The following is a 17559-nucleotide window of genomic DNA, read 5'->3' as shown; positions in this document are numbered from 1 at the left end:
TACTACGTGACAGAAATTTTGTGAAAATAAAAAATGACACTGCAAAAATGAAAAATACAACCTACTATTTATAATAAAAAATACAACCTACTATTTATAATCAAAAATACCATAAAAACATTTTTGACATTTTGAAAAATTGCTGGGTGCCCAATATCCCTAACCTTATCTCCATAACTTGGGTTCAGAATTTATTCCTTGAATCATCAACTAGGACCATAGCCATCCACAAAAACTGTGTATTAAGGCATTGACTCAATAGTCAATATTTTTTATGCTTTTCTAGAGGTAATTATACATGGATATATAAGGAGAAGTCTAATTCTTTTATCTTGCAACGGTAAATAATTTTTTCATAGCCTATCTTTCTTTGATAGATGTGGAAGTTTTCTAGTCTTGGCGTTCTCTTATATATATATATATATATATATATATTATTTTTTATTTTTTTCCAGCTTTATCAGTTTTGTAAAGGAGGATGTCATGTCTCCTTTGCTTTGTTATTTCTTTTTAATAAAATTTCTTTATTTATAAAAACAAAAATATTGAGAAAATCATATGCTATGAATACTTGACATTGATTAAAGAATTAAAATTCTTATGTTTTTAAAAAATACAAGGGATACGTACAAGTTATCATAGACTTTAAAAATTCATAGGCGAGATGATATGTAAATTCCTAAATACTATATCTATATCATGAGATTTTTAATTGAAACTAGCGCCTCTACATGTTCAAAGGTTCATGTTATTTTTTTTTAAATGAACAAGAGATAGAAATCTTAAAAGTAAAAAAAAAAGCCACTTATGACATTTTTGTGCATTGGAGACACCAAAGATTCCAACGACTTCCTTTAATATAGGTATATAGTTAAATTTCGCGTGCAACATAAAATCATAAACTACAAGTGTTATGCTAATTAAGTATATATTAGCATAGGAGAATAGGAAAGAAATTGGGTACTTTATATATACATATAAGGGGAAGAAAGACATCCACTACCTCTCTAAATCTTTGAAATAATAAAAAAAATAAAAATTAAATACAAGTTAATAAGAAATAAAAAATTAATAATATAAAAACAATAAAAAATTAATAATATAAAAATAAAAAAAATTAATATAGATTAAAAGAAAATTTTAAAATTTTAAAAATAATTTAAGAGTAAAATTATCTAATAAAATATATATTAAATAAGGTAGTTTTTATTATTAATAGTTGTAGATTATTAATAGTTACATACATGAGTAGATATTCTAGAAGACTCGCTGATACTTTCCCATCGACTAAACCCTATTGGACTAACCCTTCATCCTCCTCAGTGGTGCTGCCACCCCTTTTCTGTTGGTGCCAAAAAACACTGGCAGATACATACAGGTCAATATTCAACCTTTGATAATTATCAATTTTGCTCTTGTCACTATTTTTTCACGATCGAATTTGTGAAACTTCCCATGATTAGAATTGTGACCTAGATTGTGGTTTTATTGAGGCTATCAAATTCGGAAACGCTGGTAAGAATTATGAATCTATTTCTTTTATTCTTTCTGTATCATCTTCTTTTGAAAGCAAAAGAAGAACATTTTGCATAATCTGCTTGGTTAGGAAACTCTTGAGCGACATCAATGTCTTCTACAGATTGGTTAAGGGATTTAAATGCCCGATGCTGTATTTCTAATTGATTTTGTTTATAAGATAATATTTAATTAATATATTCCATAAGGGGGAGATTGCAGGATGACCTAGCTGAATGTTATTGATGTCAAATTACAAGTTTTGTCTAGGAGATTGCAGGGTGACCTAGCTGAATGTTATTCATGTCAAATTACAAGTTTTGTCTAGTATACGAAAAGTCTAATTGATCTGGGTACTAAATAGTATCGCTTTAGCTATTTGCTCAAATTTGTAATAAAGTTACATAAATGGAGACATGTAAAAAGTTTCTTGAATAAATTCTAAATATCTTGAAAACATATTATTGATTGCTGTTTTTTTCCTTGAAGGTGTTGTAATGGTTTCACATAAATGTGTCTTTAAATCTCTTCACTACATGTATTTTTCACTTATATGAGATATTGTAAGAAAATGATTATTTTTTAAACCTATAACAGGTGATGTTTTAATGATTTTGAGTCTCTGTGGACTGTGGTTGTAGTTATAGATGTCAGTCCTAGATATAGGACCCCCCCATTGTTTTGCTGGAATCATGAACTGAAAACTGCATTTTGGCATGGAAGATATGCATCAATAACACACATGACAATAATGGATTAAGAGTTCTTGAGTTCTATAGATTTATTTGGATCACCACTTTAGAGGCTCCTTGCCTTGATAGGTTACTTGTAGTGTGTGTGATATAAAGGCTCCTTGCATTTTAGAGATTCCTTGCCTTGATATATTTCCAGAATGCCGTGTGTGCTATTGAGTTGCTTTGGTGCCAACATAGTTGGGATTGAAGCAACTATTTTGATTAAAAAAAAAGGTTACTTGTAAAAATGAAAGAGTGAATATCAAATAAGCAAGCATTTTCTTCTAGAGCAGTTAAAACTTTGAAGGTGAATTTGTGATGCTAAATTTGTTTTTTGGTGAATAGTGTTTCACTCTCTGTAACTTTGCATACTGAAGGTCAATCTCAAATTCAGAACTACATGTGTGTTTTGATGACTAACCAAGATGCAACAATAAAAAATAGTTAAAATTCTTGGGTTTCATCAACACATTTTTTCTTATGAAATACTAGCTTGTTCTAGGTGCAACAAATGTCTGCCATCAGCAGATGGCTCTTCCTGGTGTTGTTGACATGAACTGGCAACTTCTGTTCCAAAATGTAAAGTTAGCAATTATCTTAGGGTTACAAGTCATGCACATGCATACTAATTGCTTGAGCTATGCATGTGACTCTTGTTTCTATTGCATCTCAATAATGACATAATGTTTGTTTCTTCAGTCTTCTTACTAATTCTCTAGAATGAGGATTGCTAAGGAAGAATCATCAAGCAGTGCTGCACAGGCAAGTAATTATCAATTAAATATAACTTGGATCCATGAGACTCTCCTACCCCCATTATCCTTCTCAATGGCTGGAGTGTGAATGTTTTTATTATTTACTTGAACAGGCAATAAGCTTGATATCAGCATTGAAGGAATTGCAAGGAGTTACTGCTCTGGATCTTAATAAATTATTGAGGGACTCTGAAAATTTCACTATTCATTACCTTACTGAAAAAGGATCATTGCTGAAGGTTGTCTCATACTCAGCATCATAATGCTATTTGATATCTTGTTTTATCAGATTGTAATTTCTTGTCGTAATGTGTACAGATTGATATGGAAAAGCTTGCAGGATCCCTTCCGTTGCACCTTACTACACTGCTGATGTCAGGTGTTAGAGATGAAGCCCTGTTCAGATACTTATTACGTGGCATTCGATTATTGCATTCCTTGTGTGAATTAGCCTCCCGAAATTCTAAATTCGAGCAGGTTAATATTAATAATGTCCATTAACATTTATCATATTCTGCTCATCATGTAGCTTTTTGTGTTTTCCTTGTGTGGCAAAGAGACTCGTGCACTAAATAATGCTTTGCTGTCTAAAAATTAAGGGGTGAGGGAGGTAGCAATTTTTTTTTTCCTGGATGTAATATTTTTTATTATTCCGTTAATTTCCTAACAGTTCACATCAATATGGGGCCATATTTTGGCAAAGAAATATAAGCATTGTAGAGTTTTTCTGGAATTGTATTCACAATCCTATGCACTGTTTGTTCAGTGTGTGTGTATATTGCTGTTTTGAAAATGAGACTATGATTCTGATTTCTGTATTGGAATATAATTACAGATTTTGCTAGATGATGTGAAAATGATGGAACAGCTGACTGACTTGGTTTTCTACATGCTAATTGTTCTTGGTGGTTACAGACAGGTTTTTCATAGTTCGGTTCTTTACAGTTTGATCTTCTGTGTTGTGTACCTATAATGAGATTTACATTTATGTTGCAGGAATACCGTGCTTTTAGTTATATGCACCTTATGCATTCAACTCTCGTAGCATGCAATTTACATCTCTTAACAGCGTTTGTTTCAACACAATGGCAAGATATTGTTCATGTATTGCTTGCGCACCCCAAGGTACAACTTCACCTCCACAGCTCCACCCCATGTACGCTTGATTCAGAAACAGTATTCTGTTAGTGTCCATTTGGCAAATTTGATAAAAACAAGCTTTTTATATTGTCATGACTCTTTTAAATCCTTTTGCTTAAATTTCACTTGTCTATCTGAAATTTATATTTTTTTTCTAACTTGAAAAAAGGAATTTTTGTTGTCAAAAAATGATTATTATTGTAAAAAGGACAGACAGTACAACTTTAAGTAGGCATTTCTTTCAATCCTGTTGTTGCATCATTTAGAACTTCCTTCTGGTAAGCTAATTTCTTTTAACCTCCGCTTTGAACCAATTCTCCCCAAAAGATTAAGCTGTTGGGTGAAAGCATATGAGTGGTTTTATTACATCTGACAAATATGTCTCTTAGCAATATTATTTTACTTATTTTCTGATAATATTTGTTTGTGCTATGGCTAATCGTGAAATTATATGACAGGTTGACATATTTATGGATGCAGCTTTTGGATCAGTTCGCATGATTGTTAGTTTTCTTGAGAATGCACTGGTAGCATATCATGAAGATATTTCTGTGGAATCAAATCTTACAGCAGAACAAATGGTTTATTATCTTTGTCAGCAGTGTGAAGCTTCTCTGCAGTTTCTTCAGTCATTATGCCAACAAAAAATGTTTAAGGAGCGCCTGCTTAAGAATAAGGTTCCCAAACCAATCTTACATTCTTACTTCATAAATTTGGAGAGGGAACTGTGTCCCTAAATCTATATATGAAGAAATTCTTCTAATGTTTGATTGCAGATGAGGGCTGTATGGAATGAAAGCCTGGTTGCATCCTTTGTCCCTCTCAGTCATTATATAACTTATTAAAATTGGATAGCTCCATAAATAAATCACGTCAAATTCCTTCAAGTATAGATTATGTAAATATTCAAAAAAGGAAAACGTCACCACATGTTTACATCCTTTTACTTTCCTTCAAAGCCACCCTTTTCTCTCCCCTTTAATTGTGAAACAACCAAAAATGGAGCAGCGTCTCAATTTTGGGCATTTTGACTCTTGGTGCTTGGCTGGCACATGTTGAGGAGTCTCTATGTTAGATCTATATGGTGCTTAGCACATCGTTTTGTTTATTTTGTTGGTTGTTGGTTTTTCCTATTAATTTTTCTAAGGAGGATTTGTTAGCCTTTTTTTTTTTTCTGCGTGTGTCTCACTTCTTTCCTTCTATTTTTTTCCCATTTCACCTAACAAAGTATTGTTAGATCTTTTCTACTGTCTGAGCACTGAGCAGTTTTACCTTTCTCTAGCATCACAACTAAATTATTCTTAAAGTGGATATAAATGCTTAACCATGAGTTTTTATTGTTTGATGGTATAACCCCTTGACACCTCTGTTGATAATATTAGATGGGTTTCTAAAATGGAACAGTGGCCTACCTCCATATTTACTTTTTTTTATGGGCTTTTATTTGTGAATAGATTTTATATAATATTATTCATATTTTTTTTTTGTCAAATATCACTGTTACGCATGTGACTTCCTTCACCTATTTAATTAAACTGAATAGAAGCTTTCTAAGAAAGGTCAAAAATGAGGTTTATAGTTAAATATTTCTGTTTTAGAAATTACAATATAATGCTAGTGCTATACAAACAATAATGTTCTCATTTCTTTATGTAAGATTGATAAACAACCTTTTTCTTATGCCCATATGTTAAAAGTATACTTGATTATTCTCCATACAAGTTGAATACTTTTAGGTTTTGGAACTCAGATTGATCAGCAGCCCTGCTTTTATGCCCATATTATGCTTAAAAGTGTACTCTATTATTCTCCTTACAACTTGAATACTTTTAGGTTTTAAAACTCTTTCATAAAATGCTTTGAGTTCTATGTTCCAAACTCTTCCATGAATTGCTTTTTGTTATTCTGTTTTAAAGTCGGCTAATCTACCAACTCCAAGTTAATGTGTTGCACCATTAAAGGTAGATATCGTTAGAGGGAGAGTCAGAGTTTTAGGTGTTGGAAATTCCATCTGACAAACTGGATACTTTCAACGTAGTCAGTGGCGGAGATGCTTCAAGTTATTGCATTGATTTGGTTGATTGATGGGACTTTGTGCTCTATACATACATATAACTGCATTTACTATGTGATTGATGCTTCAAGTCATCGTGTTTTTCATTTACTTACAGGAATTATGTGAAAAGGGAAGCATTCTTTTTCTAGCTCAATCCATCTTGAAGTTACACATTCAGCCATCTTTTCCATCCAGGATCATGGCAGCTATTTCTAGGCTAAAGGCTAAAATTCTATCTATTGTAAGTTCAATGACAAAATTTGCTGTAAATCCCTGCATTTTACTTTAGTGCACACAGAAAAATCTCAATTTGATCCTGTGAAGTATCAAGTAATGCATGTCATCACATTAGTCCTCCAAATATTTTTGACACCAAATTAGTCTATCAAAGATTCTTTTTTGTTTCCATTTTAGTCATTTCAAGATTTTGATGCCAAATTAGTTTCTAAAGATTTAATTTGTCGCCAAATTAGTCCCTCAGATTCTTTTTTTTTCACCACTTTAGTCCTTAAGAAGGACAAATACGATGAGATTGTAGATTTTTGAGACTACTAATTTAGTGATAGGTTAAACCATTGAGGGATTAATAGGGTGACAAAATATTTGGAGTACTAATATGGTGATGATTTAAATCTGAGGAATTAATTTGGTGACAAAAATTTAAAGGACTACCACACATCTAATTTTGGAGGATCAAATAGAAGATTTTTTCTTTTTAATCTGCTTTATAATTTATGCATATTATTAACAATACTATGATTGCTTTCTTTACTCAGCTGCTGAGTTTGTGTGAAGCAGAAAGCATTTCTTATCTTGATGAAGTAGCCAGCTCAGTACGAAGTTTAGATTTGGCTAAATCTGTTGCATTAGAGGTTAGTTTTCTGCTGTTGGATTGTAATGCAAATTGTTGAAGACAAAGGGCTGTTATTTTAGTGAGATTTTCCTGATGACTGATGAAAATTGTTGCCTGTAAATTACTGTCAAATTTTCCTGCCACTTCCATGATTTCATTATAAACTGGGATTACATTTCTGAGTACTAAGCATATGATATGGATTATTGAGTAAGTCAAGTTCTTCGGGAAATCTTTAAATTAACATTGTTCTGTGGTGGCCTGCAGTATGCATCAATTCCATTAAGCACATCAATGTCTTTATTACATGCTATGATGATGTAGGTTTTTGACTTGTTGAAGAAAGCCTTTGGAAGAGATCCTGGGCATCTCACTGCTGACAGAAGTTTCCCAATGGGGTTTGTACAGCTCAATGCAATGCGTCTAGCTGACATCTTCTCTGATGATTCAAACTTTCGATCTTACATGATACTTTGTTTTGTAAGTCTATCTTTTTATATTATAGAATTAATTTGTTTTAGTATCATTGACACTACACATCCAGTGTGCTGTAAAAATAGTGTTAGGTGGTGGTATAAGCATCATTCTGTTTTGTTTGTAAAACTACTCTAAATTTAATTCAAGACAAATGCTAAGATATTATGCACCTCTTGTTTTATCCTTCATTTGTAACCAATGCTTTATAATATTTTCCTTGATTTGTTAGATGTACATTCAGCAATCGGGAATTTGATTGTTTCCTTTGCATGTGATTCCAGACTAAAGTCCTGACAGCAATAATTTCGCTCTCCCATGGAGATTTTTTATCCTGTTGGTGTTCATCTAATCTCTCAGAGACGGAGGAGGATGCAAGTATTGAATATGATATATTTGCTGCAGTTGGATGGATTTTGGATAATACTTCACCGGATGTAAGAAATGCTACAAATTTGGAATTCAACCTAATCCCTAACAGCATGCCTAAGGCTTCTTATGCACATCATAGGACATCATTATTTGTCAAGTTCTTTGCAAATCTTCACTGTTTTGTTCCCAACATATGCGAAGGTTGGTTCTTTGTCAATATTCCCAAAATTTCTAGGCCAAATTTGATTGTTTTACAAGTATATGTATTTCCACATTTCAGTTATCCTTTTTTTTCCGTAATTTTAATCCCCAGAGCAGGAGAGGAACCTTTTTGTTCTCAAGGTCATGGAGTGCTTGCAAATGGATCTATCTAATTTGCTGCCTGGGTTTTCTTTTGCTTCTGATGCTCCTAAAGCTGCCATTGCTAGCAAGAACCTCCGTAATAATTATTCTCAAATAATTTTTTGTTGTGGAATTATGAGCAATATATGATTACTTTCTTATAAGTAACTTTCTTTTGTAGGATCGTTGTTAAGTCATGCAGAATCTCTGATTCCTAACTTCTTAAATGTGGAGGATGTGCAACTTTTAAGGTTATATCACCTTCTTTTAAGTTTCATTGTAGCATTAGACACTTTGACTTTAGCATGACTGATTTAAACTGTTGACTGTGGTTACTCATGTATCGGGCATAAGTGTGTGTGTGTGACGCATGAGCATTATGGCATTACTGGCAGCTCCTTATGCCACTTGATTAAAACTGAGAAGAGATTTGTAAAGCTAACTGAGGAATAGTGCCTTCTTAGTTTTATTTTAAATAAATATTTTCAAGGATTATGTTGGATTGAACTGTTTATTTTTGTTTTCTTTCCCAAAACCGAGAGCTTGTTGTCTACACAAGATGGAGTTAATAGACATTCTCTTCTGATTTTGGGGCATGTACCATTTTTATACATATTATGTATTAGCTTTAATCCAGTTTAGGTTACTTCAATCTACTCTTTTTAAATTTACATAATAAAAAATATTTTAAAATTTTAAATAATTACATTTCCATCTTCTCAATTTATTTAGAGATAAGAGAAACAAGGATTAATAGAATAACTATCATGCTGATGATAACTCTCAATCTTCAAGAAGCAAACCAGAATTTTAATGAATTCAGTTTTATACTATTCACAATAAATGTTTTTGAAAATTGAGTTTTATTGTAATTTTTTTGTCTTTTTCTGTTGACTTTGTTCTCTCTCATCTTCCTTTACCCCCTTCCCAGCCTCACTTCAACTCCCTGGTTAAGCATACAAGGCATTGATTTTTCTGTAAATCTTTTAGCTCCTAAGGTCCAGCATTATACTATCGTAAAGGTCATGTTTAAGTTTATAAAGTAACTTTGATTTGTGAATTGCTTGCAGAGTGTTTTTTGGCGAATTACAATCACTATTTACATCTACTGGATTTGGGGAAAATCAAGTCCAAGTAAATCTTTGACCTATAGTTTGAACTGTTAATATTTTTCCCCCCTGATTATTTCTTTTTCTCTTTTACTCAATATCATTTTATATTTTGTGCATAAATGTGCCCATATCATTCTGCTGGGTAAAACTCAGGATAGCAAATTTGATGAGTCATTATCTTGGGATAAGCTTTCTAAATTCAACATGAATGAACATTATCAGGTATTTGCAAGCCTTTCTTTTTTACCAACACATTCAATGATTACATTGTGTTTTTACACTTTTGTTCACAAATGTAATTAAAGTTATACCTACTTTAGATCTAGAAAATGCCTTAAACTGTTAAATAAAAAATAAACGTATAAAACAATTCTCAAATTGGATTATTTGGTTACCATGTAGCTTGTCAACACAGTAACTTGAGAAAAGTTTGATTTCCTGTAGGAGGCACAGAGTGCAGGGGGATGCCCGCCATCTTTAACTGGAAAAGAACATGCCAGTCTTAATAAGAAGGGTGGTAACTTCAAGGAAGGAATGTCTGAGAATTCTGCATTTCCAGACATGGACCAACATAATACCAGAGCTGAAGAAACAAATCAAGGCAAGGGCCTAAATAAGCAAAATCAGGTAGATGATAAAGGCATACCTGGTAAAACTGCATCCGGAGGAGCTAGAGAAATGGACAAGGATGCTCAGAATGTTGAAACAAGTGGTTCAGATAGTAGTTCTGCAAAAGGAAAGAATGTTGTTGATAATATGGATAATGGAGAGCTTTCAAAATCAAATGAGCGTCTTAAAAGAACTGCAGTTGAGGAAAATCCAGAGGATGAAAAGATTGAACTTTCACAAAGGAGAAAACGAAAACGAACAATAATGAATGATAAACAGGTGATGCTGATTGAGAGGGCACTCAAAGATGAGCCTGATATGCAGCGAAATGCAGCTTCACTTCAATCATGGGCTGATAAATTAAGTGGGCATGTATGTTAAATGCAAATAAACTTTTTGAGTAATATTTAATTGACATATTTTCCTGATACTTTCTTGCGTAATGTTTTCCAGGGTTCCGAGGTTACATCTTCACAGCTTAAAAATTGGTATGCCTCTATATGTAGCTTATCATCATATAGTTTGTCAAGTTGTTGCTTGTTTCTCTTGTTATACATATCAGATGACATAGTCGAACATCTAGTATGAAGTCATATATCATGGTGTCTTTACCAAATTATATTGAATCTCGTTTATAATCTTATCCAAAGCTGTAAACTAATACAAGGTACGGATCTTATTTCTAGTGTATCTTGTTATTTGATTTTAACAATGTTTTGTGTCCAGAAATGAAAGGGGGGGGGGGGGGGGGGGGCAGAGCATTCAATTTACTCGTCTCTTAAATATTATTGTGCAATTTGTAGATATTGACACATTACTTGGTTGTGAAACCTTAAATATATTAAGCAATTGACTGCATACATACATCATAGCTAGGTCAATTTATTTTTATCTGGTTTGATTTGTAGTCGAGTTTCATGTTTGTTGTTGTATTAGGTTGAACAATCGAAAAGCTAGGCTAGCTCGCACAGCTAGGGATGTTAAAGCAGCAGCAGGTGATGACAATCCTGTCCCAGAGAAGCAGAGAGGGCCAGTACCTGGGTCCTATGACTCACCTGGCAGTCCAGGTGATGTATCACATGTTGCGAGAATAGCTTCAGGTGATAATAAATCCGAGCTGGCTCGGTTTGTTGATATTGGTTCTCCAGAATTTGGTCATTGCAATGCAGGTCAAAATGTTGTGCTTGTTGGTGTACGAGGAGACGAAATTGGCAGAGGAAAAGTGTTTCAGGTGCACGGTAAGTGGTATGGTAAGAGCTTGGAGGAATTATCTGCCCATGTTGTGGATATTAGTGAGCTCAAATCTGATAAAGGCATGCGGCTACCCTATCCATCAGAAGCCACTGGCAACACATTTGCAGAGGCTGAAACTAAGTTAGGAGTCATGAGGGTGTTATGGGGTTCAAACAGAGTTTTTGCATTGCGACCTGAATGAGTTTAATCATGCTTCATTAGCTGCAATCTGTTGTCAATCTTCCATGTGGTTCCTTGAATGCGCATGTTCTTTATTTCCATAAACATTAGCTGAAGGGATAGCAGATTGGTTGGCTGAGAAGAACAATACCGAATAGAAAGAGTCCAGTTTGTTAGCCAAGGATGGGTAGAAACTAGAAGAGGACACTTATGTTGAAAACAAGGTTGATTCAGCAATGGAAGATGGTTTAGTTTAGGATATAACCCAAGAGCCATAATCGGCAGCAAAAATGTTGGTAGGGTCTTGTACAATATGTGGAACTGTGGTAACGAGTGATAAGATCTGAATTTAACTTACAGGGAACAAGTGAACGTAAATTCTGTTTAGATTAAAATTTGCGAATCTTGCTCATTTCATGTCAACAGTTATAATATCATAAGAAAATTAAAAGATTAGATTATTTTGTTTGGAGTCGTGAAAATGAAATCATAACAAATTGTGTAAAATTGATTTTCGTGAAAAATATTTGTCTGGATATGTTAATTTGCTTTTTGGCCAAATTATTTTAGATTATGTAAAAAGTTGATTTTATGTATGAAATTATCAAAGAGATGTATCATGTACTAATTAGAAAAAGTGTTCGATGTTCATGATATAAAATAATCAAACATTTGTTTAATTGAAAAATAAATCATGTATACTTCAACCTCAAAACGTTTCCATTTGGAGAAAAAAGAGAGCTTAATTCCAGTAATTTTTATTTTCAAAATGAAGAAAATCAACCATCCTCGTGAATGTGATTGAAGATGTTTATTTGGTCGGAGAGAATAATTAGTCACAAGCAATTGTCCACTCAGTGCACCCCCGTGCTTTGCTGCTCCTCAATCATCTTATCTTACTTAGCACCGCATTTAAAAATGAAGCTTTAAGTTGTAAATTCTTGCAATGGGATTAATCTATGATCAAGAAATATCTTGTAGCCCGAAGATAATTGTTGGGGGAAATAAATGAAGCATCTGAATGTATGAATCTGACAGATTGACAGAAATTGTGCCATTTAAATTAATGGAGACCACCTTCAAATACAAATTACTTTTTGATGCGTCTGTTAAATATAACTTCTGATTATATCAACGCAAGGCAATGAAGTAGCGGATTGTATTTGACTATTTGGGTCTAGGAGTTCCATTACACCCTGCAATCTTTTGTGATGCGCCAGTTCAAACCGAAACATATAGAGATTCTCTAGAACTAATAACATATTATCAAAATACTTTTTTTTTTTTATTTATAAATCATCAAAAACAATTTCATTGAACTAGTACCAGTGGTACCTATAAAGTCTCAATACAATAAAAACTAGTTGGAGCAACAGGGTTAATACGTATTACAATCAGTATAATCTAATACCAATTAACCACAAGGCTGCCAACCGAACCACCAAAAGAATGGAACAGAGCACCTTCCCATCTCTACAACAAAACAGCTACCAAACAAAATCTGCATCCCATCCCACACAACCAATCTGCTAGCATCTAATCTATGTGTATGCTAACTATCCTGCAGAAGCTTTCCACTCTGCTCTGCCAACCAAGCAAATACGTATACCCAAATCCATAAGAAAGGTGCTCGATCACCTTCCTGCACAGTGCTCCTAGTATGAACCCGCGAGACATGCAGAAATATTACTACTCCATTGTACATGAGTACGTGAACTTTCCTGTCAACGACTGTAACCAAGACCAAACCAAAAATTTAATTTCCTGCATATTAAATATCACAGTTTATGAAATCCATCTGTAGCTTTCTAGCCACACCTTTTGAACCAACTCACAGTTTATGAATAAATGATATGCTGGTTGGAAATGTTGGCTACATAGAGGACATACCAAATCCGATTCCACTTTGCTGGGAATTTTAAGCTTCCAAATCTCCGCCTAAGTGTTGGTAAGATGCTTGACCTCAACCTCCTGTGAATGGAGATCATACGCAGACTTGGTGGAATAATTCCACGAAGGGCTATCCAACCAAATCCAAGCATCAAGATCATCCTTAAGTACCTACACTAGATCCAGTTGTAAAAGCATCTCCCTCTCCCACTCAAATGGCTCTCTTCTGCACCTAAGTTCCCAACACCACCTTTCATCTCTCCAACACCCCAACTTCCCCACTGCCTCTAGCTTTTGTTCCGAAATAAGGTAAAATCTTGGAAATAAATTAGCTAAACAATTTCCATCCACCCATATGATCAAAATAATAACCCTCTACTATTTTATTTAAAAAAAAATTAAAAAACATGTTTATTTTGTTAATTTTAACTAATCAATTTTTTTTCCTGAGTTAAATAACATTTTCCTGCCATAAAAACCACTTAGTGCATACAGCATGAACTTGGGAATCTCGGTTCCCTGATGTTAGTACAATCTATGCCTGTTATAATTTTGCACAGTATGCTTATAGATTATACCATCATAAAATTTTCAATTACGGTATTAAGTAAATAATGGATCCTGGAAATTACCACAAACAAATCTCTCTCCTTTACACATGACTGAAAAACGGAACAAAGTAACAACTAAATATCTGTTTGTACATATGTCCATCTATAAATATCAATTGGTTCTAGTCAGTCTATAATTGATCTCCCCTACCGAATGCGGGGCTAAAATCCTTTAAGTTCTTTATTGTTATGATCGTGATACCAAAATCCAAGAATCTAGCTGCGCTTGATGCTGTTTGGATTTTAAGTCAAACCAACTCTGTATAATGGAACTGTCCTTGATCCTCCACTGCAGATATTAGCAGGCGTCAGTTCAGAATAATTTACCTCCATCTCAGTAACTCGGAAACAAAGGATGCCAAGCCTAATGCAAGCCTGTGGTCAGTACTGTAATTTTGAATACACAGCCCCCACCATTATTGTTATTACATAATCCATAGATAAATAATATATCTGTAAAAAATACTTCTAAGATTCCATTTTTATAGACGTCTCAATGGTCATTCCTGCATAATGTAGATCTCAATCTTTATTGAACATTTCATATCTGGTTGCAGTGGGGAATCTAACAATTTCGCTTGAAAGCAACACCATTTAAATGATAGGGAAAGGAGGAAAAAGAATCTGACCAATGCAAATACTGTCAAAGGCATATTCTGTCAGAATCATGGATCAAAGACAGCAATTCACTCAATGCTTGGCATGTCTGTTGAAGTGGAGTGCTACCAATAGTCTTTACACGAGCAGCTTCCATCCTCAAAACAATGAAACCTATTTGAATCTCTCACTATTATTTTTCTTTGAACAATCTTTGATATATATTTGATGGTGGTGTGACAGTCTACACAAGTTCTTAAATTTTTAAAAACCTTGATTGGAGTTCCTGTGGGAGTTGAAATTATTCCAAAGGCAACAGCAAGCTTCTCACCGTGGTAAAAAAGATTTTGCTCTTTCTGCTCCTCCTCCACATCATGTAGCACAAAGTTTGTGCCAGGAACATAGCCTTCTTCCTTAATTTTCTTTGAGAGTTCTCCTAGGAATTCATGCATATCACTTGTTTTTGGGTGGGATGTATCTCCTACTAAGAACACATGCACTTGTCTTTTAATTTCAATCCAGCTCTTACCTGGCTTCTTCACTATCCCCCTATTGTCCATATCCTTTCTAACTTTGGCTACCTTGGTCCATAGACCAGCATTAGCATAGATATTACAGAGTGATATAGGTAGCTGGATTCTCTGGCTCTATCTCATATAATGCTTTTGGTGCTCTTTTAGCCAGTTCAAGGTTCCATGTATTCTACATCCTCCAAGTAAGGATGCCCAAAGGAATTTATCAGGCTTTATGTGCATGTTATCAATGATATTCTCTGCCTCTTTGAACCGGCCAAATCGTTCCAATAAATCAATAACACATGCATAATGATCTGCAGTATGCATCAATCCATGCTTCTCCCTTATTGAATGGAAATATTCTAACCCTTTATTTGATCAGGCTTGGTACCTGATTGGAGTAGTAATTTGAAGAAATGAAGTGCTTCCTCTGGTTGACCATTCTGAGCATACCCAACAATTAGAGAAGTCCATGATACCAAATCTGGCTGATGCATCTCGTTGAACACCTTTCTTGCAACTCTAGTGTTCCCACACTTTGAGTACATATGAACAAGGGCACTTATAGCAAATGAAAACGGACCATACCCTGTGCGCATCATGTACCGATGAACCTCCTTTCCCAGGTGTTCAGCAGCATGGTCGGCACATGCATTTAGAACTCCGGAAAATGTATACTCATTTGGTCTAACGCCTGACTGCATCAAGTCTCTGAATAACAAAAAACCCCTCTTCTCTTCTTCCATCTTCAAAGCATGTCAAAAATACCCCCAGCCTCATCTAAACTCCCACACTTGCCATACAAATCCAACAAAGCACTCCAAACGACTTCTTCCAAGTTCAACTCAGTTCTTATTAAGTAGCCATGAACTTCCTTCCCAAGACGTAAGCAAGGAATGGCAGCAGAAGCAGCCAAGGCACTGGACAAGGTAAACTTATTTGAATTCGACCTCTCATGCCTCTGCATCACTCTAAACAACTCCAGAGCTCCCCGAGGCTGATTATGGCTGACATAGCCAGATATTGCAGCGTTCCAAGAGAAGTTATCTCTCTGGGGCATTTCATCAAACAGTTTCCGAGCTTGTTCAAGGCGACCTAGTTTGGCATAGCCAGCGATCATGGTATTCCAAGAACACAAATCCCTGTGACCCATTTCATCAAACAGCATCTGGGCATCCACGAGGCTCCCGCATTTGGAATACATATCGAGCAAACGGTTAGAAATGAAAATCCTCGGAACAAAGCTAGAAGCTTTGGTGTGGGTATGGACCCTCCTACCCAGTTCAAGAGCTCGTTGGCGAACGCAAGCGGCAATGAGGGTGGAGTACACGCGCGAAGAGGGTCGATGATCGGAGCGATGGAGCAACTCAACCGCTTCCTTGACGCGCTTTTGCTGACATAAAACATTAATGGCTTCTTCTAAATTGTTACCCTCACTTACAGGGCCTTTGGGTTCAGATGATTCCGTTTATCATTGCGAAATTGAAAGTGACGAGAATGAGAGGAAGAGGAAAAGGAAAAGCTTCTCCGCAATGAAGATAAGTACTCAATGCATTGAAGCTCCCTAGCCTTTGTTATCGGCTTCATAGTTCACATGAAAAACAATTACTACATTCGAACCACCATCGTAAAGTGCTCCAGATGCGGTGGAAGCATATCGTGGTTGGGGACTTGGAGTTGAGACTAGTTATTTTGGTTTGGATTTTTAAAAAAACCAAGCCATGCTCATATGTAAGACTTCGTAATCAATCTTAAGTTTTAAAATAGACCCCAAAATTATTCTTTGGTTTTTGTTTATCGTTAATTTATGGTTTAAAACAGAATTATTGGACTTGAGCCTAGAATTAAAAGAAATATTACTGAGATGATCATATTTACCCCAACGCTGACACAGGGCAGGATGCCCAAAAGAGAATGTGAAAAAAAAAACAAATAAATACACAGGTGACATTTAGCCATTTTAACATAGGGAAAATTCTCATTCCCCGGAATAAGATTCTATAGAATCTTTATAATGTTTGATTGTTATTCAAACATTTTTAGAAATAATATGTTTAGATCAATTCTAAGAAACCTCATTTGTAAAGGTTGAATGGGCGTATGTGGCTTTTCTTCACCAACACACAAAAAGAAAATGTATGAAGATGGAAGTGTTTTATTGAATGCTAGCCAGAGTTTCTCTAAACTCTCTTCCATATACTTTTTGCTTGATTAGTTGAAATTTATTGAAAATCATTAATTTTATATGGACCACACTCTTCACACAATGTTTCTTGGTTATTCTCCCTGTTAAAAGCTTGTAAAATGTTCAGTAATGTGTAGAGTCTTTCTAACAATGAATAAACTGTTTTTTTTTACCAGATAGAGAGATTGGATGAAGTGTTTAATGCTTGCAGACATCATAGATATACAAAAGTTTTTTGATCATCCTGATCCCTCTTCAGTCGTTTGGGCTCAACAATTTTCTTACTTTTCTCCAATTTCTCTATCCTTCTTCCCTCAGTATAAGCTTGAATAGTTTTACTTCTCTGATCACCAGGTAATAAAGCCAATATGGAAAATTTCTTGGGA

At 34.6% G+C, this 17559-nt stretch overlaps 1 protein-coding gene and 1 pseudogene across 8 annotated transcripts; one reads left to right on the top strand and one right to left on the bottom strand.

Annotated features, from left to right (window-relative positions):
* The first annotated feature begins 1254 nt into the window (after positions 1-1254).
* On the top strand, positions 1255-11836 carry LOC114385757 (nodulin homeobox-like). 8 transcript variants are annotated; one of them, XM_028345814.1, is made up of 19 exons: positions 1257-1378; positions 1464-1515; positions 2949-3011; positions 3118-3243; positions 3323-3481; positions 3840-3923; positions 4001-4129; positions 4603-4821; positions 6316-6441; positions 6977-7072; positions 7378-7533; positions 7812-8100; positions 8213-8338; positions 8423-8492; positions 9312-9375; positions 9507-9575; positions 9798-10334; positions 10416-10450; positions 10899-11836. In XM_028345814.1, exons 3-19 carry the CDS (start codon positions 2970-2972, stop codon positions 11395-11397), a joined length of 2826 nt encoding a protein of 941 aa, XP_028201615.1. In that variant the 5' UTR covers positions 1257-1378; positions 1464-1515; positions 2949-2969; the 3' UTR covers positions 11398-11836. The 8 variants fall into 8 exon arrangements, with proteins under 8 accessions (XP_028201616.1, XP_028201615.1, XP_028201620.1 ...); XM_028345819.1 differs by having other exon boundaries at positions 1257-1515; positions 10899-11029; positions 11111-11836; XM_028345817.1 differs by having other exon boundaries at positions 1257-1515; positions 10899-11062; positions 11132-11836.
* An 843-nt stretch (positions 11837-12679) lies between these two features.
* Positions 12680-16456, bottom strand: LOC114388064 (annotated as a pseudogene).
* Between the last annotated feature and the right edge of the window lie 1103 nt (positions 16457-17559).

This window comes from Glycine soja, chromosome 15 (assembly GCF_004193775.1).
Source record: "Glycine soja cultivar W05 chromosome 15, ASM419377v2, whole genome shotgun sequence".
Classification (NCBI taxonomy): domain Eukaryota; kingdom Viridiplantae; phylum Streptophyta; class Magnoliopsida; order Fabales; family Fabaceae; genus Glycine; species Glycine soja.
This window is presented reverse-complemented; position numbering and strand designations above follow the sequence as displayed.

Excerpts from the sequence above, each read along its gene's own strand:
- LOC114385757 (XM_028345815.1), top strand. The coding sequence starts at position 2,970 with ATGAGGATTGCTAAGGAAGAATCATCAAGCAGTGCTGCACAG. Across the intron at positions 9,376-9,506 it reads TTGGGGAAAATCAAGTCCAA|GATAGCAAATTTGATGAGTC; the intron begins GTAAATCTTTGA and ends GGTAAAACTCAG. Across the intron at positions 10,451-10,898 it reads TCTTCACAGCTTAAAAATTG|GTTGAACAATCGAAAAGCTA; the intron begins GTATGCCTCTAT and ends TTGTTGTATTAG.